This window comes from Ambystoma mexicanum, chromosome 7p (assembly GCF_040938575.1).
Source record: "Ambystoma mexicanum isolate Mex_15411 chromosome 7p, UKY_AmexF1_1, whole genome shotgun sequence".
Lineage (NCBI taxonomy): Eukaryota > Metazoa > Chordata > Amphibia > Caudata > Ambystomatidae > Ambystoma > Ambystoma mexicanum.
In genome coordinates, this window is record NC_090939.1 from 232,209,590 (window position 1) to 232,232,512 (window position 22,923).

The 22,923-nt window shown below is 46.4% G+C and overlaps 1 protein-coding gene across 1 annotated transcript in view; it reads right to left on the reverse strand.

Annotated features, from left to right (window-relative positions):
* Positions 1 to 18,001: 18,001 nt before the first annotated feature.
* The window catches only part of LOC138525856 (carbonyl reductase [NADPH] 1-like), a 130,447-nt gene continuing 125,525 nt past the window's right edge, over positions 18,002 to 22,923 (reverse strand). Inside the window, exons 3-4 of the mRNA XM_069636123.1 lie at positions 20,532 to 20,639; positions 18,002 to 19,020 (exon numbers count right to left, since the gene is read on the reverse strand). Coding sequence (XP_069492224.1) covers positions 18,584 to 19,020; positions 20,532 to 20,639 — 545 coding nt within the window. The 3' untranslated portion in view covers positions 18,002 to 18,583. The remainder of the gene's footprint in view (positions 19,021 to 20,531; positions 20,640 to 22,923) is intronic.

Genomic DNA, 22,923 nt, shown 5'->3' on the forward strand with positions numbered 1-22,923 from the left:
TAAAGGTCCGTGTTCCCTTTAGAGGTATATGTTTTGTGGCTAACCATACTTGGTCCCCTATTTGGTATTGTGGAGAATCACTTCTATGCCGATCAGCATCTTTCTTGTATTTTTCTTTCGCCTGTTTTAAATGTGTAGTTGCTTCCTAAAAGGCTTGTGTAATCGTAGCGTGCAGATGGTCCACTGCGGGCATTTCTAAGTCTTGGGGTGAGTCAAGGTCTGAGGTTCGAGGATGGTGCCCATATAAGGTATAAAAGGGGCTTTGCCCAGTTCCAGAGTGTACTGAATCATTGTATGCATATTCGGCGATCCAAAGAATGTCTTTCCAATTACTCTCCGTCTGATGTAACATACAACGCAGGTATTGTTCGAGAGTATGATTGGTCCTCTCCGTTTGACCATCGGTCTGGGGGTGGTGACTGGTCGATAACCTCACATCGATTTGCGCCAATTCACAGCATTTTTTCCAAAAATGTGAAATGAATTGACTGCCCCGGTCAGAGACCAACAAGGACGGAAATCCATGTATGCGAACAATGTTTTCGAGGAATTCTTTGGCCAGGATTGAGGCTGAAGGTCGTCCTTTTAATGGAATAAAGTGGGCCATCTTGGAAAAAAGATCCACAATAACTAGAATGGTGTTAAACCCATTACAAGGAGGTAGATTGGTAATAAAGTCTAACAATAAGGTGTGCCATGGTGTAGGCAGAATGTCTAAAGGTTGTAAGAGTCCAGCTGTTTTTTTCTTTTGACTTTTGTTTTGGGCGCAAATGCCATAAGACATCACAAATGATTTAATATCCTTTCGCCAGGTGGGCCACCAGAATTGTCTTTTAATTTTAGCTTCAGTTTTTGCAATACCTGGGTGCCCCTCCATTAGGGTATCATGATAACGGGAAATGACTAGCTCTTGTAGATCCTTGTGTCGCAGAAATAGCCGCCCTTGGTAATAAGGCAGATCATTGGTGACAGAGTAGTCCGGGCCTTTCTTTACCCAGTCGTACAGGGCTGTAGGATCAAAGAGTTGCTGGATCTTTACCTGAATGTCCTCTAGTGTCTGTAGAGTAGTCATGCCAATAATCCTTTGTTCGGAAATTATAGGTACTGGGTCTGGGTTCACTTCTGCCTCTACCATCCCTATTCGGGATAAGGCGTCTGCTTTACCATTCTTACAACCTGGTCGATAGGTTATCATGAAATCGAACTCGGCAAAGAGCAATTCCCATCGGAGTTGACATGACGATTGGGCCTTGGCTGTTTTTAAATACTGTAATTTCCGGTGATCAGTGATCACAGTAATGGTATGCATGGCACTGAGAAGATAGTGCCGCCAAGCCTTGAAGGTGGATTTAATGGCTAGTAACTCCTTATTTATTTATTACATTTATATAGCGCGCAGGAAGCCCAGGGGCATTGTGGCGCTGTTACTTGTAAGGAGACTTAGTTACACTGGGTACAGGTTGTGCCTTGAGTTACAGTAAGGCAGGGACCTGTGATCGGCTATAGGTGGTATCATACAACATAATACATCATACATGTTATTCATGAGAACTTGGACATATGGTGTTGGTTAGGTGAACAGGGTAGTTTTCATGGCTTTACGAAAAGCAGCCAGTGAAGGTTCAGATCGCAGGGAGGTGGGAAGGGTGTTCCAGTGTAAGGCAGCAAGGTAAGGGAAGCTGGAGCCCCCTGCTCTGGCTCTTTTTACCCTAGGTACTGAAAGCATGTTTGCATAGGGTGACCTAGTGGGTCTTGTGGAGGAGACCGGGTGGATTCTCTGGGATAGGTACACTGGGGCTGCGAGGTGGACGCATTTGTGGGTGATGCTTAGCGCTTTGAATATGATCCTTTCCTTTATGGGGAGCCAATGGGACGCTTTTCTGGCAGCAGGGATGTGCTCTCTCTTGGCAATGCCTTGTGCAGCACGTAGGGCACTGTTCTGGATTACTTGCAGCTTCTCAAGGTTTTTGTTGGTGGTCCCTAGGAAAAGAACATTACAGTAATCTAGCCGCGAACCAGTTATGGCTATGTTGGTGCATGTGTCTTTTGACAGAAAAGGCCTGATTGCGTTGAGGAGTTTTGCATGTTAAGTAGCAGAGGAGGCGATGGCGTTTACTTGTCTGGTCATGGATAAGTTGGAGTCTAGATAGATACCTAGTGTTTTTACCGTGTCTAGTACTGGGATTCTGATTGAGTCAATGGTAAAGTAACTAAACTGGGCGTTAAGTTTCTTGAGGGTGTCAGGGGAGCCTACGAGTAAAAGCTCAGTTTTGTCAGAGTTAAGGCAGAGGCTGTTGATAGCCATCCACATTTGGATTGTGTTATATATGTCGTTGAGAGTTGCGCAGTCAGTGTCATAGTCGCCTGTCAGTGTGAGAAGGATCTGAGTGTCGTCGGCGTAGTTGATGTAAGAGATACCCATGGCGTCAAGGATGAGGAAGAGGGGGCGGGTGAAGATGTTATAAAGGGTAGGGGAGAGGCAGGAGCCTTGGGGCACCCCACATAGCATGATGGTGGGTGACGCAGTGGCTAGGTCAGAGAAGACCTGCATGGTCCTGCCTTGGAGGAAGGAGGTGATCCATGTGGTGGCTTCCTGGGAGAAGTTGGCTGTGGAGGTGAGGTGATGGCAGAGGATGTCGTGATCTACAAGATCAAAAGCTGCCGAGAGATCGAGGAGAAGGAGTAGGACAGGTTTGCCTTGGTCCCTTGCATCATCCATTTGGTTTGTGAGGTCGAGTAGGGCGGTCTCTGTCCCGTGCCTAGGGTGAAAGCCTGATTGTCTCAGTCCTAGGAGGTTGTGCTCTTCGAGGAAGTGCTGGACCTGCAGGTAGGCTGCTTTGTCTAGAATCTTGAGGAGGAATGGGACTGTGGTGATGGGGCGGTAGTTATTGGGGAAGGTGGGGTCAAGTGTAGGTTCTTTTATGAGAGCTCAGACCCATGCTTCCTTGAGGCATGAGCGGACTCTTCCTGTGGTGAAGGAGCCGTTGATGAAGGCTGTTAGGAAAGGAGCCAGGGTGTCTGCGCAGTCTTTGATGATGGAGGCAGGGCAAGGGTCACCTTTGCAATTGGAGGGTTTTATGTTTTTCATGATGTTGATCATGTCTTTCTCCTGGATGGGTTTGAATGAGAAGGTGGGTGGGGCTTCTGTGGGTGAGGGGAGGGGTGGGGTGGGGTTGGGGTGGGGGGTGCAGAGCGCTAGTTTGGTGTTCAGAATTTTGGCTTGGAGAGAGCTAATCTTATTACGCATGGCTGTTTGGATGTCATCACACCTTGCTTTATCCTTGGTGAAGTTCTGGAGGGTGGGTGTAGGGGTCTCAAGTTCCCTGAATATGGCGAACATTTCCTTGGTGTTCGATTTGGCCTCAGCGATTCTATCTTCAAATGATTTAGCTTTGGCTTTGATGATGGCTTTCTTATATTCATTTGCAAGGGATTTGAAGTTAGGTTTGTCTTTATCATCCTGAGATGTTTGCCATTGAGCTAGTGCTGCTCGTTTGTCTGTGCGCAGTTTTAGAAGGTCTTGGGTGAACCACGCTTTGTTGTGTCTAGTGGGTTTAGTTTTGCGCGGTTTAAGTGGGGCGATAGAATTGATTGCTGCTGTAATGGCAGTATCGTAGTTTTTGGCCAGGGTTTCTGGGTCTTTGGAGAAGGGGGCCCTGAAGGCAGGTCCCTGTAAGAAGGGTAGGAGTCTTTCTTTGGTCAGTTGACGGGCACTTCTTGTGAGGGCTGGTGGTAAGGGTTGGGGTCCTAGACATAGGCAGAGTGCAATTTGCATCAGTGGGTAGCATGGCTATGGTAGAAGATTTGCACATAGCAGTAATTACATTAAAACCAGTGGGGGCAAATTTTCGGGAGTTTTAGACATTGTAGCAAATGCATTTTGGTCATGGCAGTGCTTACTTTGTGGGCTCAGCTCCATTGTGTGGCTTAGTCTATGGGATATATGGACTGCTGAGGAGGGAGCCTTTAGGCTAGTAGCTGATTTCAGTGTCCTTGTTTGCAGGTGTGCATTGCGTACCTTTGTGGGGATGGGTATTGTGAGCAATGCACTCGTGAGAGTATGTGCGTGTAGCCGCTGTAGTCTAAGGGCGAGTGTTTTGTGCTGCTCAGGAGTGCGGTACTCTTTACCTTGTGGTGCATGCAGGGTTCCACGGCGAACGGCAGACTGCGAGCAGCGAAGAGCTGCTAAGAGGAGCGCTGGCCTTTTTCTGCGGCCTTCTTCTCCAGGCTTCGCCTCACGGCCCCCTCTACCTCCATTTAAAGCAGGAGGGGAGGGGCAGGCAAGTCGGGGGAGCAGGATCCGGGCCTGCGGCGGTGATGATCGCGGGCTGCAGGGACGCTCCGGTCGTCAAATGGATGGCGGCGGCCATTTTAGGAGCCGCGTGGCTCATGGGAAGCAACAAATCGAATCTAGCAGCTGATCCGAAAGAAAGGAGATCAGCTGTTGGGGCCTCAGCTTGCAGGTGCGCTCGCAGCAGAGCTGCTAAGAGGAGCGCTGGCCTTTTTCTGCGGCCTTCTTCTCCCGGCTTCCTTGTCGGTAACCGCATAGTTTAACTCGGGTGCCGAGAATTTTCTGGGCCAAAATGCTACTGGGTGAAGCTGGACAGTTTCAGGGTCCTTTTGAGACAGGACAGCTCCCATGGCTAGAATGGATGCATCAGTTTCCACTATGTATGGAAGTTCAGGGCGTGGGTGCTTTAACACAGGTGCAGGCGTGAATTTCGCTTTCAGCTCTTGGAAGGCATTTTCAGCTTCTTCAGTCCACATAAAGCGTTTATTTTTTCGCAAGAGTGCTGTGATGGGATGTACGACATGTGAAAAATCTGGGATGCATCTGCGGTAGAAATTGGCAAAGCCGAGCATGCTTTGTACTCCTTTACCTGAACTTGGTGATGGCCACTTAAGGATTGCGTCCATCTTTCGTGAGTCCATTCGGACTCCCTTTGGGGTCAGGATAAACCCAAGGAATTCAACTTCTGTGGCATGAAAAACGCATTTTTCTAGTTTTGCATATAGTTTGTGCTGGCGCAATTTCTCAAGAACTGCTCGGACGTGCTTCACATTGTCAGATACTGAAGAGGAGTATACTAGAATATCATCGTTATACACGACAACACAAACGTCAATTAGTTCACGAAGGACATCGTTCATGAAGTATTGGAAGGCTGCTGGTGCATTGCACAACCCGAAAAGGGATCACCTGGTATTCGAATAACCCATACTTAGTGCGGAAAGCAGTCTTCCATTCGTCGTCCTCTTTTACACGTACCAGATGGTATGCCCCCCGGAGATCTAATTTGGTGTATATACAAGCGTCCTTCACTTGGTCTAGTAGTACAGGGATCAGAGGCAACGGGTATCGGTTCTTAACAGTTATCTGGTTCAATGCGCGGTAGTCTATGCACGTTCTGAGGTCACCTTCCTTTTTGGGTACGAAAAACAAAGCTGAAGATGCAGGGGACTTGGATGGGCGAATAAAGCCATTGGCAAGGTTTTGGTCTAAGTATTGTCGTAGGTGAAGGTTCTCAGGTTCCGTAAGGGCATAGATCCCGCTACAAGGGGGTTGTGCACCGGGTATGAGATCGATTTGACAATCGTACGATCTGTGAGGAGGTAATGTGTTAGCCTGTTCCTTTCGGAAGATATCCTAGAATACCAAGAATTCCAGAGGTAGTTGCATGACTGCTGTGGTTACTGTGGCCAGGCCTGCGTTCTGATTTTTCTTTGGGTAACAGGTTTGTGCACAATCCGGGAAGGTTATTCTCTTCTCTCGCCTATCAGTACAAGGATTATGTGTTTCCAACCAAGGTATCCCCAGTATTATTTGGAACTGTGGGGCTTTGATTAGATCAAACACAATAGTCTCTCGATGCCCATCCTGACCCAATAGTGTCATCTCTGCGGTGGAGTGAGTTACAGGCCCAGAGGCAATTTCAGTTCCATCGACTCTGGTGATGACATATGAGGTGGTTTTTCGGCAGAGAGGTAGATTCATCCTGGAAGCCAATTCATAGTCCACATAGTTTCCTATGGCCCGCTATCAATGTATGCCCTTACTGCGTGCATACGCGATGGCTGCCCTGGATCTACGAGGACCATTGGTATGATGAAATGCGAGGTCTGAGTATCCTTCTTCAAGCTCGGCAAGCGGACCTCTACGCTTGTCGGGCGTGGTTGTTTCCCAAGTCTGACTCCATATGGCTTTCATCAGCAGCTCCTACCACCTTGTTGGGTGGTTTTACAGGGCAATCCCATAGAAAATGTTCAGAAGTTCCACAATATAGACACAATTGCATTTGCCGTCTCCTTTCGCTTTCCTTTTGGGTTAGGGGTCCTTTAATCCCTCCGATTTGCATGGGTTCTGAAGCATCTGCTCCTTTGGGGTTAGCGTGGGTTTTGACCAACACCCGATTCTCAAACCTGGCTCGATCAGCCTTTCTGTTCTGTAGTCTGTGATCTAACTGGACCACTAAGTCTATATATTTAGCGCAGTCTTGAGGTGGGTTCACGACTTGAGCCAAGACATCCTTGAGTACTCCTCGAAGCCCTCGATGAAATAACGTGATTCGTTTTACCTCAGGCCATCCAGTTTCCACTATTAACCTATTAAAGGTTGCGATGTAGGATAGAAGGTCCTGGTTACCCTGTCGTAGAGACAAAAGTTCGTTATCCAGGGCCTGTCCTTGGGAGTGCCGGGCAAATAGTCTTTCCATGCTAGTTCGAAAGCCCTGAAAATCCCGAAGAATTGAGTCATCCTGAGTAACTAGTGGAATTGACCAATCAGCTGCACTGCTGCTGAGATATGACAATACAAAGGCTACCTTGGCTTTATCATTTGGGAAGGCTCCAGGTCTGCATAAAAAGTGTAAGCGGCATTGGTTCATGAACATGGCAAACCATTTGGGATCTCCGGCAAAGCGTTCAGGTGGGGCTAATGGAATATGTCCTGGTAGGTTTATTTGCACAGGGTTACTCGATGACACAGGAGCTGGATTTCCCCCGGAACCAGGTAGGGGTGCTTGTCCAGCCTGGCTTTGCAATAGTTGCCTAGCAAGATCATCAGTTTGCTCCTTTGACAAAATCAGTTCTCTCCTAAGAGCATTGGTTTCTTGACAGGCGGAATGCACTCCAGCCCTCAGTTCCCCTAGTAATTGGGCCAATTGGTCAGTCTCTGAGGTATCCATAACGCCCGGGTGGGTAGGCTTCGCGTTCTGTTACGCTCACCTGGCTCCCACAGAGGCGTCGATCTGGACTGGACTGCTGCGGTCTCCACCAATGTGACGTGTAGGGCCGAGATGACGGACTGGACTGACCCACCTAGCTTCGTTTGCTTGGCCCGTAGGAATATTCTTCTGCAAGTGGAGAAAGGGAATTAACCACCCGTGGAGTTGAGCGTAAATCCCCCCACCCCGCTGTTCTCCCCACTGATTACCTTGGATGTTCCCTCTTTAGTCTCACCTGATGATTTGAAAAGATGAGCTCTCCATCCTGCATTGAGCGCAGGGGCGCGTAGATAACCAGTTGCTTCACTGGCTCGAAGGAATTGGTGAGTTCGAGGACAATATTGACTCCGATATTCCCGGCAAGACGCCGTAAGTATGTAGTTCGTAAGAGTTCAAATGCCTGACTTTCACTCTTGTCCGATTCCTTGCAGGTTGCAGCTTGACCCTACTGAAGAGTTCCTCGTGGCAACCGGTAATGTTCTGGTAAGGATTTGTATTATCCAACACAGTTCGATAAAATAATGTCCATATGTATCCTGTTGTTTTCTCCCTTATTCAGGCGCTGAGAGAAAGTAAGAAGTCTCGGGGAATAATGCCTCTGGCGGTAAAATCAGGTAAGTCTTTTGTGGTGAGGAGGGTTCACCTTGTTTCACCTTGCTGTCCTTTTGTTTCCCCTTAGGGGTCGGGGTTCGGCTAGGATGCAGTGGACGCTGCGCCGACCCGTGAAGAAGAATAGTACCCCCAGTGGTACAATCAGGTATGTCTATGGGGGGTATTCCTCTGTGTATTCCCTTGGCTCACGGTGCCGGAGTGCGTCGGTAACATGCAGGAGGACGCTGTGAAATATGAAGATGCTGCGAAGGCCGGTGAGTTCAGTGCGGCGCTGCAGCAGGCGAGGCGACGCACATCAAATACCTTCTTTCTTCCAGCTCGAAGGCGCGATGGATCAGGAATTCAGGTAAGGATCAAAAGGTATTGCTCTTGTTCTAACCTTTTCTCCTTCTTCTTCCCTTTTTCTAGGAGCTCCAAACTCGAGGCGGGCGTGGCAGATGACTGGATGCAGACTTGCATGCACGGTGAGCGTTGCGCTGCTGGATGCAGAATAACGCAAAGCGTGTGCTGCTCTTCAGGCGTGATTTAAAAAGCCTCCAAAGTAGTCCCAGGTAAGTATTCCCCCCCAGCCCCACCCGAGTAAAAAAATAGTCCCTAGGTAAAGTAGTCCCTTCCAAGCCTCTTTTGGCTTGGAGCTCTTGCAGCATGGTCTGCATCAGGTAAGTTTGCAGCATGGTCTGCATCAGGTAAGTTTTAATCTATGAGCCTGGCGCCTGTGGCGCCAGGACTGATTCTCCATATGAGCCTGGCGCCATAGATGCCAGGACTGCACCCAAATAGCCCCTAGCAGGGGTTGTTGGGCTTGCTTGGAAGAACTTGATGCCTGCTTCCGCGGTTGCTGGACTTGGTCTCGGTCCCCAGGGGTAGGCATCATGACACTCCATGGGGGAAGGTTAACGCTCAACTCCACGGGTGGTTAATTCCCTTTCTCCATTTGCAGAAGAATATTCCTACGGGCCAAGCAAACAAAGCTAGGTGGGCCAGTCCAGTCCGTCATCTCGGCACTACGCGCCACATTGGTGGAGGCCGCAGCTGTCCAGTTCAGATCGATGCCCCTGTGGGAGCCAGGTGAGCGTAACAGAACGTGAAGCCTACCCACAAATTCCCACCCGGGCGTTATGGATACCTCAGAAACTGACCAATTGGCCCAATTACTAGGGGAACTGAGGGCTGAAGTGCATTCCGCCCGTCAAGAAACCAATGCTCTTAGGAGAGAACTGATTTTGTCAAAGGAGCGAACTGATGACCTTGCTAGGCAACTACTGTAAAGCCAGGCTGGACAAGCACCCCTACCAGGTCCCAGGGGAAATCCAGCTCCTGTGTCATCGAGTAACCCTGTGCAAATAAACCTACCAGGAAATATTCCATTAGCTCCGCCCGAACGCTTTGCAGGAGATCCCAAAAGGTTCGCCATGTTTATGAACCAATGCCGCTTGCACTTTTTATGCAGGCCTGGAGACTTCCCAAACGATCAAGCCAAGGTAGCCTTTGTATTGTCATAGCTCAGCGGCAGTGCAGCTGATTGGTCAATTCCACTAGTTACTCAGGATGACCCAATTCTTCGGGATTTTCAGGGCTTTCAAATGAGCATGGAAAGACTATTTGCCCGGCACTCCCAAGGACAGGCCCTGGATAACGAATTTTTGTCCCTACGACAGGGTAACCAGGACCTTCTATCCTACATCGCAACCTTTAATAGGTTGATAGTGGAAACTGGATGGCCTGAGGTAAAACGAATCACGTTATTTCATCGAGGTCTTCAAGGAGAACTCAAGGATGTCTTGGCTCAAGTCGTGAACCCACCTAAAGACTGCGCTGAAAATATAGACTTAGTGGTCCAGTTAGATCACAGACTTCAGAACAGAAAGGCTGATCGAGCCAAGTTTGAGAATCGGGTGTTGGTCAAAACCCATGCTAACCCCAAAGGAGCAGATTCTTCAGAACCCATGCAAATCGGAGGGGTTAAAGGACCCTTAACCCAGAAGGAAAGAGAAAGGAGACGGCAAATGCAATTGTGTCTATATTGTGGAACTTCTGGGCATTTTCTACGGGATTGCCGTGTAAAACCACCCAAGAAGGTGGTAGGAGCTGCTGATAAAAGCCACATGGAGTCAGACTCGGGAAACGACCACGCCCGACAAGCATAGAGGTCCGCTTGCCAAGCTTGAAGAAGGATACTCAGTCCTCGCATTTCATCATATCAATGGTCCTCATAGATCCAAGGCAGCCATCGCGTATGCACGCAGTAAGGGCATACATTGATAGTGGGGCCATAGGAATCTGTGTGGACTACAAATTGGCTTCCAGGATGAATCTACCTCTCTGCCAAAAAACCACCTCAGATGTCATCACCACAGTCGATGGAACTGAAATTGCCTCTGGGCCTGTAACTCATTCCACTGCAGAGATGACACTATTAGGTCAGGATGGGCATCTAGAGACTATTGTGTTTGATCTAATCAAAGCCCCACAGTTCCAAATAATACTGGGGATACCTTGGTTGGAAACACATAATCCTTGTATTGATTGGCGAGAGAAGAGAATAACCTTCCCGAATTGTGCACAAACATGTTACCCAAAGAAAAATCTGAACGGAGGCCTGGCCACAGTAACCACAGCAGTCGTGCAACTACCTCCAGAATACCAAGAATTCCAGGATGTCTTCCAAAAGGAACAGGCAAACACCTTACCTCCTCACAGATCGTACGATTGTCAAATCGATCTCATACCCGGTGCATAACCCCGTTCTAGCAGGATCTATGCCCTTACGGAACCTGAGAAACTTGACCTACGACAATACTTAGACCAGTACCTTGCCAATGGCTTTATTCGCCCATCCAAGTCCCCTGCATCTTCAGCTTTGTTCTTCGTGCCCAAAAAGGAAGGTGACCTCAGAACGTGTATAGACTACCGCGCATTGAACCAGATTACTGTTAAGAACCGCTACCCATTGCCTCTGATCCCTGAACTACTAGACCAAGTGAAGGACGCTTGCATATACACTAAGTTAGATCTCCGGGGGGCATACCATCTGGTACGTGTAAAAGAGGGTGACGAATGGAAGACTGCTTTTCGCACTAAGTATGAGTTATTCGAATACCAGGTGATGCCTTTCAGGTTGTGCAATGCACCAGCAGCCTTCCAATACTTCTTGAACCCATTGACGTTTGTGTTGTTGTATATATCGATGATATTCTAGTATACTCCTCTTCAGAATCTGACCATGCGAAGCACGTCCGAGCAGTCCTTGAGAAATTGCGCCAGCACAAACTATAAGCAAAACTGGAAAAATGCGTTTTTCATGCCACAGAAGTTGAATTCCTTGGGTTTATCCTGACCCAAAGAGGAGTCCGAATGGACTCACAAAAGGTGGACCAATCCTTAAGTGGCCATCACCAAGTTCAGTTAAAGGAGTACAAAGCATGTTCGGCTTTGCCAATTTCTCCCGCAGATTCATCCCGGATTTTTCACATGTTGTACATCCCATCACAGCACTCTTGCAGAAAAAATAAACGGTTTATGTGGACTGAAGAAGCTGAAAATGCCTTCCAAGAGCTGAAAGCGAAATTCACGTCTGCACCTGTATTAAAGCACCAGCGCCCTGAACTTCCATACGTGAACTTTTCTAGATGATCTACAGGGTATTTATTATTTATTTATTTTTATTATTATTATTTATTTTATTATTATTAGGGTATCTAAGATCCCAGTAAAAACAAGGAAACTTAAATAGCCTAGAAGGCACGTGCACCAAAAGGTTATTGTTGGCTGATAAAGGTTTTATTTCGCTGATTAAAGTTGTGGATTTTGTGTAGCCGAATCCATGGTATGGATGCCACAACTTTACTTTATACTTTACCTTAATAGACTTAATGCGCAGCAATGGACCCATAGGCATGATGGCGCAGACAAGACAGAAACAAAGAACATAATCAAGGGACGGCCAGGGAGAAAGAAGGAACAGAGGCAAAAGGTTTAGTCAAACAACCAGTGTTTAACTTTTTCTTAAAGGGCTCTAGTTTTGTTTCCAGCCTGAGTTCCAACGGCAAGCTATTCCAGGCCGCTGGTGCCGCTATGGCAAAGGCTCCTTTTTCAGCCCTTTTAGATTTGCTTCTAGGAATCCTTAGCATTTTTGTCTCATTTGATCTAAGTGATCGAGAGATGTTCTTACATGTAATGAGTTCATTGAAATAACGAGGCATAATGCCCAAAAGGCTCTTGGAGGTGATCAGGAGGAGGCGATAACGAATTCTCGCCTCCACACTGAATATCTATAAATATTCACATAACAATTAAACAATTAAAACATGTTTGGTAAGACTAGTTAAGTTCTCTTTGTAAGAAGTGAACAAGCATTGAGAGCATAATTGTGGGGAGACGCTTAGATTACTGCTAATTACATTTTTCAGGTGTTAGGGTTTTCTCCCCACCTGTTGCAGACAATACTACTAAAGCAACACAATATATTTATAAATAAGGGCTGGCACAGTGACACTTGACTAACACCGACACACTTGTATAGCTAAGTCTAGGGTGTTGCCTTGGTTGTGCGTGGGGAGAGCACAATTTGCTTAAGGACCATGGAAGCGGCCCATGCAAAAAGCGTGCTTCAAGTGCGGGCTGTCAGCTTGCGACTCAGAGACATCAAAATCATTGAGAAAGACACTATTTGAATGTGCTAATTTGGCAGAGGATAGTGCGTTCAGATATCTGCAAAGAAAAAGTCAGTCCTGTGAGGTCGTCTGTAGATGAGGTGGAAAGTGATGGATTCCTTGCGCGATTCAAGGGATCCGTCAGGCAAGTGATTCAAATGAGTTTTTATTCAGGCAGAGTGGATAATGGAGCATGGCCAGTCGCTCCTTTGGATAATTGCCATTCCGCCTCCTGCCCGTCACGGCTGGTCGGCAAGTTGGATTCAGTATCCTTAGGGTAGTAGGACATCTAAAACATGTGGGGAGGATGGGGTAAACCATGTTTCAGTGATGAAAAGGACATCAAGTTTGTTGTACGAGATGAGTTCAGCGATCTCTGCAGCGTGAGCTACTGCTGAGCGAGCACTGATCAACATGAGAGAGCGTGTGCATGTGGTCTGTGGATGTTGGTTGGTGGCAAGGTAAATATTGAGGAGGTTCACAAGGGTAGCTTGCCAGGGCTGCCTAGGGCACTTGGCCATTCGCACCCTAGTAAGAATTGGGATGGACCGTGGAGGTAGGAGACACATGGGGATGTCTTTTGATGAGTAGCAGTAGTAGAGATTAGTTTGTAGATGAAATGCAGGATAGCGATTCAGGCCCTTCAGCCCATCAGACACAAACAGGTTAGGTTCTTGTCTTTGCACGTCCTTCTCGAAGGACGCCAGTGATGAGGACGCCTAATGAGGACTGATTAAATAGGTGGTGGCGGAGCAACTAAGTGGAAGTCCTGGTCATGTGACCAGCAACCTACTCCAAGCTGTCTGCCTGGAGCTGGCCTACAGTCATTAAGTAGAGGCTTGGAAGGCTCAAAAACTGGAGGCGGACAGAGCAACTGAGTGGCAGGGCCTGGCCACGTTACCAGAAGCCTTCTGTAAGGAAGCAGGAGGAGACTGACACAGGAGTGGCATACTGGTTGGCATAGACTTTTATTCAACAAAAAGAAAAGGAGAAACCCAACTTTCCCTAACACTAAGAGGGGTTTCCCTGCCTCAACTAAAACTAAGGATTCTGTCAGGATGTTTATCCAAAGTAAATAGCCCACCTCCTGTGTCCAAAACCTATTTCCGCCCCTTTCAATTTCAACTTAATTAAAGCTGGTACCACTGTTCTTGGTCCAGGAGAATGGCACCGTTCTCTTAGACAGTGATTTACAGTTCATGTGGGTAAGTGAACTGTTGACTAAAGGAATTACTCCCTTCCTCAGTTTATAGTTCTTTTCCTAGGTGTACATTTAGGATTGAAAATGGTGTAAGAAAAGAAAGTTCCAAAGTGTGCAAAGCAAAGTTCCAAAGAATACAAAGTTCTTAAAGAAAACAAAGTTCCAATTGGAACACTTGGGATCGAGAAAATGAATCCCTCCTCTTGGTCTTGCTCTGGCTTCTTCCAGTGCCAAGAGAAGGCCTTCCTTCTCTTGGCTTCCAACTACTTCTTAGGATACTGTAGTTGGGATAGGCAAGAAGAGGTATTGTGCTTCTCTATGTTTGCCATTCTCCACAGATGCTTCACTTCAGCTACTACTTCTCAGGCTAGGGTTACTTTGTCAAGGCCTTAACTTCTGTTGTGGGTCGCAGACTCACACTGGGTTCGGTCCACCTAGTATACTCGCCTGTAAGGTATTGAGAATATGATATGCCTCTTGGGGGCCTTTATGTTTCTGCGCGTGTGGGTCCCAGACTTATCTTTCTGCCAGTTCTGCCTACCTGGTATATTAGTCTGCCCGGTGCTGCGACTATAAAGATCTTGTTGGAGGCATACGGCTGGTAATGGGTCCCAGACGTGTCCTTCATAATCCTTGCTCCTTTTAGCTGTCCTGCCAACCTTCCCGGTCTCCCCGACCTCTCTGGATAGCTTGCCGATGGTCGTTGGTTGTCTGCGGGTGCTTCGGGACGTTCTCGGCTTCCCTCTTCTGCTTCCAGGGACTGCAGCAGCTTCTCCACATGCATCAGCCTTCCAGTCTGGCTGGATACTCAGGCCTCTGCTTCTCTTGGATGTCCGTCTGAAACTGATGTTTTGGGAATGCCTCTGCCAGCGGGCAAGCATCCCACACCCGATACTCTCAGCGTCCTGTCTCTACTGCTGCTGGGATTCAAATCTCCCACTTCCTCTTGGGAGGGTGTCTCTCTTCACTATGTTCCACATTTGGTTGATAGAAGTTGACTAGTGCATTTGTACTGGTTCTGTGGAGCATGACACATTACTAAACACTCCTTCCTCGTCACAGTATTAAAATCATCCCTGTACTCAATGTTCTTCCTCATTTTAGCGGTTCATGGGGAAATAATGTTTTCTACTTTACAAGAATATACACGGGTGGGCGTTTCTCTGGACTAACATGCATGGGATAATAGGGTGGGAATGGTTTGGGGGTGGTGTTCTGCCTGGATTTCCATCCCTCATCCCATAAGGGTTTTCCCCCTCTTACGTGATCCTCCCACACTGCACCACCCCCAGGGGCATTATTGGACTGAGGCTGCATCGCATATGGGAGAAGGGACGGAATCCCGGGATTCATCACAGTACTAAATGCTGTCTGTCTTGAGCTGGTCTACAGTCCTTAAGTAGAGGCCTGGAAGACGTAGAAACTGGTGGTGGGTGGAGCAACTGCGTGGCAAGGCCTGGTCATGTGGCTAGCAGCCTACTCTATGCCCGCCATGCACGGACCTGCTTGGTTGCATACTCCCTTTATGCCGTACCTTACTACTATCCTTTTATTTATTGATATTTGTTTATAGTTCAATTAGAATTTCAACAAATCATTAGTGTAATACAATCTCATAGATCTGTTAAAACACAAAATTAGTATATCCTTTATTACTATCCTTAATAAACATGATATTTTTCTTCCAACTCCTACTGCCCTGATCACCACACATAATCCCTACAACATCCAAACCTCTTGCTTAATTTCATCATTCTCATATGCACGCCCTACTAGCCCACATTCCTTTCTTCCCTTCTTTCTTCACATACCAAATTTCTACATAAATACATTCCCTGACTGCATAAACCCAACATCTCTAAACTTAATATCTCTTCTCATCATTTGGGTTTTTGAACTCTCCATTTAAACGAAAGTTTATGGTAAAACGGCTGCAAACTTTGGAAGTATATATCGTCATGCTTCAGGAGACTCACCTGGTTCACTAGGGTAAGCAGAGGTTGCATCGCCAGGGATAGCCCTTTTTCACTGTGATATTACTATCTAAGCGTACGCTGATTGTAAAATTCGATGTATTGAGAGATTTGCATGGCCGTTAAATATTGTTGAAGGGCAATTTATTTAGCTATTTGATGACAATAATATTTTTGTACCTCTCTAATGACAAACAATCGGATTATTTAACAAGGTTCATCCAACGTTGGCTGCTTTTGCTAATGGTGAAATTTTAATGGGGACTGGGGGTGAATTTCAATCTGACCTAAATATCCCTCCCGCCAATCCTCTTTAAACTTCATAAACGCAAAAGCACTGGTTAGAGTTCCGAGAGAGGTTGAGAATGCCAAGCATGGCATATTTTTCATTAAATTAGAGAGCACACCTATTTTTCTCACGTTCACCGAGGCTTCGCCCATAAAGATTTTCCCCGGCTTGCTTCCTAATTGATCCCATACGAAAAAAGGAGCAAGGGTGCTGCCTGGTATGCGTTGACAACTCTGTGGGTAATCTGACTAAATCTTCATCCTAGGCCTTAATGGAGGTTATGCGACGACAAAGTTAAAGATCCAGTATTACGGTCTTATTCTTCTACAGTATTATTCTTCTATTGATGTATAGTTTAGGACGCAACAAAGACAGTCATCTAGGGGGAGTAGAATAGCAGATCTGTGGCACACTCCAAAGCCAAGCAGAGAATAAAAGGGTGCCTCAGGTGCTTCGTCAGGGTGAAGGAACTAGACCACTCAAAAAGCCTTTAGAGAACTTAAAATTGCCAGACCGAATTTAGAAGCACATTTAGCCTCTCCTAAACAACGACACAAATGAGCTATGTGCAGGGTAAGAAGGCAAACCAATTACTGGCATACAAATGATGCATCACGAAAATACTACTAGATGGTGAGAGTTGCCCACAATATTCCGAAGAGGGCAAGGCTGGGATGCTCACCACCTTCTTTAGATCACTTGTTGGTACCTTAAATGGGAGGATGCAAAAAATGTTTTTGAACTCTGCCCATCTGCCTCGGATCTCAGAATATGCACAATAATAATAATCGCCTAACATGACGGTTACTTACAGCATTACTTAATGTGGGGCCCCCTTTCCGAGGTTGACCTTCCCTGTGAAACCACTCTACAGCACCTCATCCACTCATCGAGGTTTCTTTTTCCTTCCAGGCATTGAACATTCATGGCAGGCGCCCCTGCACATCCATGCAGCCTCTTTGCCCAATTGTCTCCTTCATTGGCTAAGCTGTGGCTTTTTTTTATGTGTTATGTTGTTCGTTACACTGGTGACACCTCTGTTTTTTTGTCTTTGGGTGTGTGCCACTGACGATGACCCTCCCTTCCTCTGCATTCACTGCTTTGCTTTGCATTGAATGAATGCACGAGAAAAGGCACACTGTGTAACGTATGGCATGCTAACGGGTATTTCCAACAAAGTATATCAAATGACAACATCTTCAAAAATAAGCTGATAGAAGAACTCTGTATGGGGTAATGGAAAGGTTTTAGGATATGCGCCATAAGCATTCTGACGTTAGCGGCTTTGGTTCAGTCCGCAGGCTGCTGTGAATAATATACATTCTAAAAGAAAAGTATATGGGACTCTACATGAAACCACATCATCTTAATGGGCAATCAATACTGCAATTCTAAATGTTGTAACAGTCACAGAATACTTGAAACAGGATCAGATTTGAGAAGAAATACATATATGCAGACTGAAAAATCATAGGCATATATTTTTTCGTACAGCTGTACAATCTATAAGTGGACTGACCAGCACATATCAAAGTATTCATCAAAAGGACTTGTGGTATATGGCTGCATCGCATTCAACTGCACCTGGTCTGCTATACATGGGAATAGTATGGAAAGCCAGGAATGCGTAAAAAGGGTGTCACATGTCTTCCACAACAGCCCATGCCTTAGTATGTCGAAGCTCTCATAATAAATATGAGAGGAGCAACAATTAATTGTGTTCCAAGAGAGTACCAATTGGAAGGCATTCTAGGAGAAAGAATGTTGGGGATTTGGGCCCTCAAGCGAATATTACAGAGCGCATGAGAATACGCTGATACATTAACAGAAATGTTTTGCCCATCCATGTGTATGTGGTAAATATCACATGAACAATTGTAATAAAAATAGAGACAATACCCAAAACCATTAATTAACTCCCAAATAATCAGTGAGCTCCCTGGGGCTGAGAAAGTTGTGGTCTTGTTTTCTTCAACACAGCTTTAATACTCTGTTCCGTCAACGAGCTGAAAAAACTGCTTTCAAACAAATAAAGAACCAGTTGGGGTAAATCATGCGACAAAGCAAGAGGTGCACATTTATTTGTACAATGACTTGAAAGAAATTAACTGAACAAGTTCCCTTTATAGACACATACGTTCAATGTAGAAGTGAATAGGGTTCCCTTTAAGGAAGGAATGGCAACGATGATAGAGACCCTCCATTTTTCAAAAATTCTTTAAGTGCTTTCAAAATCTGTAATCTTATTAATAGAAATTGCATTTATTATTCCATCGGCAAATTAGTGACTCTTTGGAAAATTATGAAAACAAAAAGTGTGAATTAATAGGGGTGGGTCTGAGATGAAATAGAAAGGGAAGCAAGAGACAGGGGACAAATAAAGATTATGCTATGTAGAGTGAACAGCTTTGCACTTTGTCCAAAAAGGAACACTGCACCATAGAGAGTAAAAAGAGTCGATGCCCAAGATTTAAGCAGGAAGAAAATATTATTCCCAATGCTACTGTGTTCTACAAATGTTTCTTCTAATCAAGGCACAATGACCATGTAAGGAAGACAGTACGCTCACAGTGCCTGGACATGCAATGAGGGGTACCCAGAGAAACGCATGAAGTGAACGTTACATGTTTCATTTACCACTTTCCCACTTTCTTTTCACTAACAAATTGCCCATGAGGCCCATCAGAATTAGGGGGCAAGAGTGCCAAGTAAACCGGTGTCTCTGCTCCTTCGTCTGGAGACTTGGTGGCCTTGGGACCTGCCATGTCTGTCCTGACCCATCCAGGACAGCAGGCATTGAGGAGAATTCCATCTGCTCCCCTTTCCTCATTCAACTTCCTGGCATGAATCCTGGACAAAACAGTCACTCCAATTTTAGAAACCCCATAGGCTGTATTGGGCCAGCCTTCTTGGCTGTGGATTCCTTTCTTGGTGTCTTCCACAAACTTTCCCATGAGTTTCACGAGCTCATCTTCTGTGATTGAATCACTGCGAAACTTCTCCTGCAGCTCTTTGCTACAATTAGCCAATGCACTGAGGCTAACCATGCTGGACACATTCACCACTCTTCCTGCAGGATGAGAGAATTGTTTGATTAGGTTTACTATAGGACATTTGTTACGGGAAAAGGAATAATAAAACAAGCTTTTACAAATAAATTATTGTATTTGATTCCATGTTTGTTAAAGGGAAATCAAACGAGAGACAGACAGTGTGTAAATATCCATACTATGTAACTGATGTTAAAATAAAACAAGAAACTTTTGAATTGCAACAGTTCTTCTCTAAATATAACTTCGTTTTATGCACTCTGATTTCCCATAGTATCCGTTTCGTGCTTTCCAAAGGGTGTCCTATGTGCTCCATGCTGTGGCTGCACAAGCATTGCTAAAATAGGAGCATTGCAATCACAATTATGTATCCTCTCTGAAAAATTGCCACTGCACTCAGTTAATGTTGCAAATTCTTCCTATTCTATAGCGCTCTTCTGTGTCATCATTTCACAAGATAACCCAAGGCCTCACCATATCTTCTGTGTTTTCCTGCTTCGCTGTTTCCTCTCAACACCATGTGCACCTTGTCCCAACCCAAGTGCATTCTTATTCTCTTACATCCATTTGCGCTGCTCTGTGCCCTTTCTCAAAAATGCATCCTTCTTCTCAGAGTTTGCTTTGCCCAGACCAGTTTAAATGGGCATGCAAGGCAGAATCAAATGAATATCATACAGGTCTAACAGGCCAATCCGCAGAGGAGTTGGCAGGAGAGAAGGGGACTTGTGTAGCAGCACAAACCTACATGCCTCTCAGCAGCAGAATAAATGTGTCTCTAGCTTGCACTCTGCCATCATGTGTATTCACAGTTTTTTCCTTGTTAATTTTCTGTGTGATTAGGTTTCCAAATCGTATGTCCCCTGTCAAAGGACTATTATGAGATGTAACTTCTCTCTTGCAATGAACCCCATCACCAATTCATTATTCCCATGTGGTCACCTCCTTTAGTGTTCATGCAGAATGGCCCATGATGGCTGCTTATTGATTCAAAATATTACGTCTTGCGCCTCACTTTGTATTGCATTACTAAGAAACTGATGAGAACACATCGACAGATAACATTTCCGGAATCTGTTTATTTTAAAAGTGTTATCAGCATTTGCTAATGAACTCAAGTAACCCAGGGATGATCATCTCCCTATTGGGCTGTGAGCATGGGTTGTGATGCATAAGAAGAGGTGCTGCTATCGATGACTGTCTATATGTAGGATGCTGTGCCAGGAAACAGGCATAAACTGACAAAGGGTAGTAAAGCACACACAGGACAATCAAGCACAAGTGATCTAGTGCCTTTTGCAACCTTCCAATAGGCTTAATGGATTACCGGTTGCTCTTGAGCACTTAACAATAAGAGATGTTCAAAGTTCTGATACAAAAAGAGAAGCCCAAAGATCCGAGAAGAGGAGTGCTCCACCTGGCAGCACAGGTCACTTGGAACACTCCCATAGAATCACAGATCTTGCATGGGCTCGGAGGACTGGAACGTATTCCAGGCATCAATACTTTGGGGGGGGACGGGGAATAAACTTACCATGTGGCTTTATGAGTGGTAATAACTCTGTGCAGACATTCCTAGTAGCAAAAAAGTTGGTTTTCAGGGTCACCTCTGCTTGTGTATGAAATGGAGTGGGATCAGCACCTGTTCAATTTGTTGGGAGAAAAGAAAACATTAGTTTGAGTTCTTGAGCGAAGATGGACTGTAAACAGCGACTAGAGTGCAGCGTCTATGGCACACAATCCGTTACATAAAGCTATGTATTGACTCCTGTGTTGCAGAAATAAATATATGCTTTTGCAGTGGACCTGCACACCGGTACAACGCTGGATCCACACATATCGATATTGGTTTCTCTGTGCAGTATGACAAGCTGGCAAGGCTCCATTTACGTCTCTCAATGTCCAAAATAACATGTTTGTCCATATCACCTCTGCAATCCCCCCCAGTCCTCCTCCAGTATGTAGCACCACCTGTGGCTTACGTAGAAGGTGGGTGCATTGCTGGCATACCTCTCCAAATGCCAGTACATAGGAACACACTAATCATAAAAGCCTATATGAGGGACATTTTGTAAAGGAAGCAAATGGGGCGGGGGAGGAGGAGGTTGGGGGTGGATGGTGCATTCTGCAACCATAAAATATCGGTGCTCTAAACATGCATTAATCCCACACATGACTGATGCTAAGGCCAAATGGAGGCCTGCACTAAAAGACTGTAAAGCAGTGATATCATTTTAACAAGTAGGCTGATGTATCAATCAAATAGCACAGGAGCTCCCAACGGGCTTTGGATGTTCTTGTGGAAGCAGTAATATTCACGAGATACAGTACTAACAACATGTACTAGTGTACAGTCATGTCAATTCAACAATTTTTACTCAAAGAACTCTTATAGAATAAAAACAAACACAAAATTGTACCTTCGTATTCGACCGAATCGCCCCAGTTCTACGCGATCTACACTAGCTTCCTCTCCAGGCCTGGATACTGTTCAAGATTGCATGTATCATCTACAAAGCAGTCATTAGTAGCACACCAGCATACCTGCCAGCGATTTCGCCAATCTTTAAAAATATGGCTTTTTCAACAGCACCAGACCATGGACTAATCCCAATGGTCACACAGAACGCAACTCACAGTATTGCGCTACTGTTAAAAGATGCCAACTCGTAGACTGCTAGGGGGTGCAGGCAAGATGGCTGCCTGACACAACCGCTTCGTGCTGAACCCCCACAGTGAGCCCGACGCTAAGGGTAGCGAACAGCCAAAAAAAACAAGGATTGTGTGTTGCAGTGGGAGAGGCACTCTCTAGAGCTCGAAGCAACAAAGCAGAGAAGCTAACCTCCGGACTGAAAGCAAAAGTGCGACACAGTGGGCCTCCTAGTGTAGCGACCACAGTGAAGAGTGGAGGCGGAGACTGCCCGGTACCGGAGAGGCGACGGCCTGCAATCAGAGAGATCGCAGAAGGGCTCCGCCACCCGCCTCCCGGGACGAGGGAATTGCAAGGAGGACACCTCAGGATGAAAGAGAAGAGCTGAGCTGGGCACCCGGGAAGCGAACAGGCGTCCGCTTCAGAGAGAAGGTGTGAGCCACCTCATAAGTGAGGGACAGAGCTCAAGAAGGAGATCCAAGACGGGAGAGGCAGAAGCGGCCTGGAACTGCGCTCGGATTTATGAAAGGGAGAGGAGCAGCCCACGCCCCTCGGACACGGGGGTTGGGTACAATGTCCCCACCCACCACACCCCCTGCTGGGTACTTGGTTGAGGTATCCCCTGGGGAGAAGAAAAGCACGCGATGAGCGGCCCTAAAGAACAGCTGTGCCAGCACCCGTAATAAGGTCCGGACCTCTGACAGGGCCTGGAGTAGACCCGGGCAGCAATAAAGAGGAAGGTGTGCAAGGCAGCGGATAGTACAGCAGAGATGCCCGAAGGCAGTAGTGGGCAAAAGGAGGGGAAGGAGGCACAACCCACTGAACCAAAGTCAATGTGATTGGAGCCTCCTGCCTACAGCATATCAGATTGCCCCAGCGTACAAGAGGCGCAGGAGTAACCAGGTGTGTGGGGATAGGTCAGGAAAGCAGATCGGCCTGCATACCCATGCTATCAGACACGATTGCCAAAAAACTGGAAACCTATAAAAGTATAGTGCCAGGCACATCAGGACCCACAGATGCAGAGATGGGGTCAGAGACAAAGGACACGGTCACGAAAGCCGACTTCACTGCGCTGCTAAGGGAGGTTCAGTCCATCAGAAAGGACATCCAGAACTCTCTCCAGGTCCAGGTCCTGGGAGGCCGGGTGGACAAACTTGAGGAAACAGTCCAGGGGCTGGAGCATTCACAGCTGTCCGCGGACGTTCTTGAAATGTGCATGGAGGCACGCATGAAGGAACTAGAGGAGAAAGACTATGATACCTCCATAAAGATA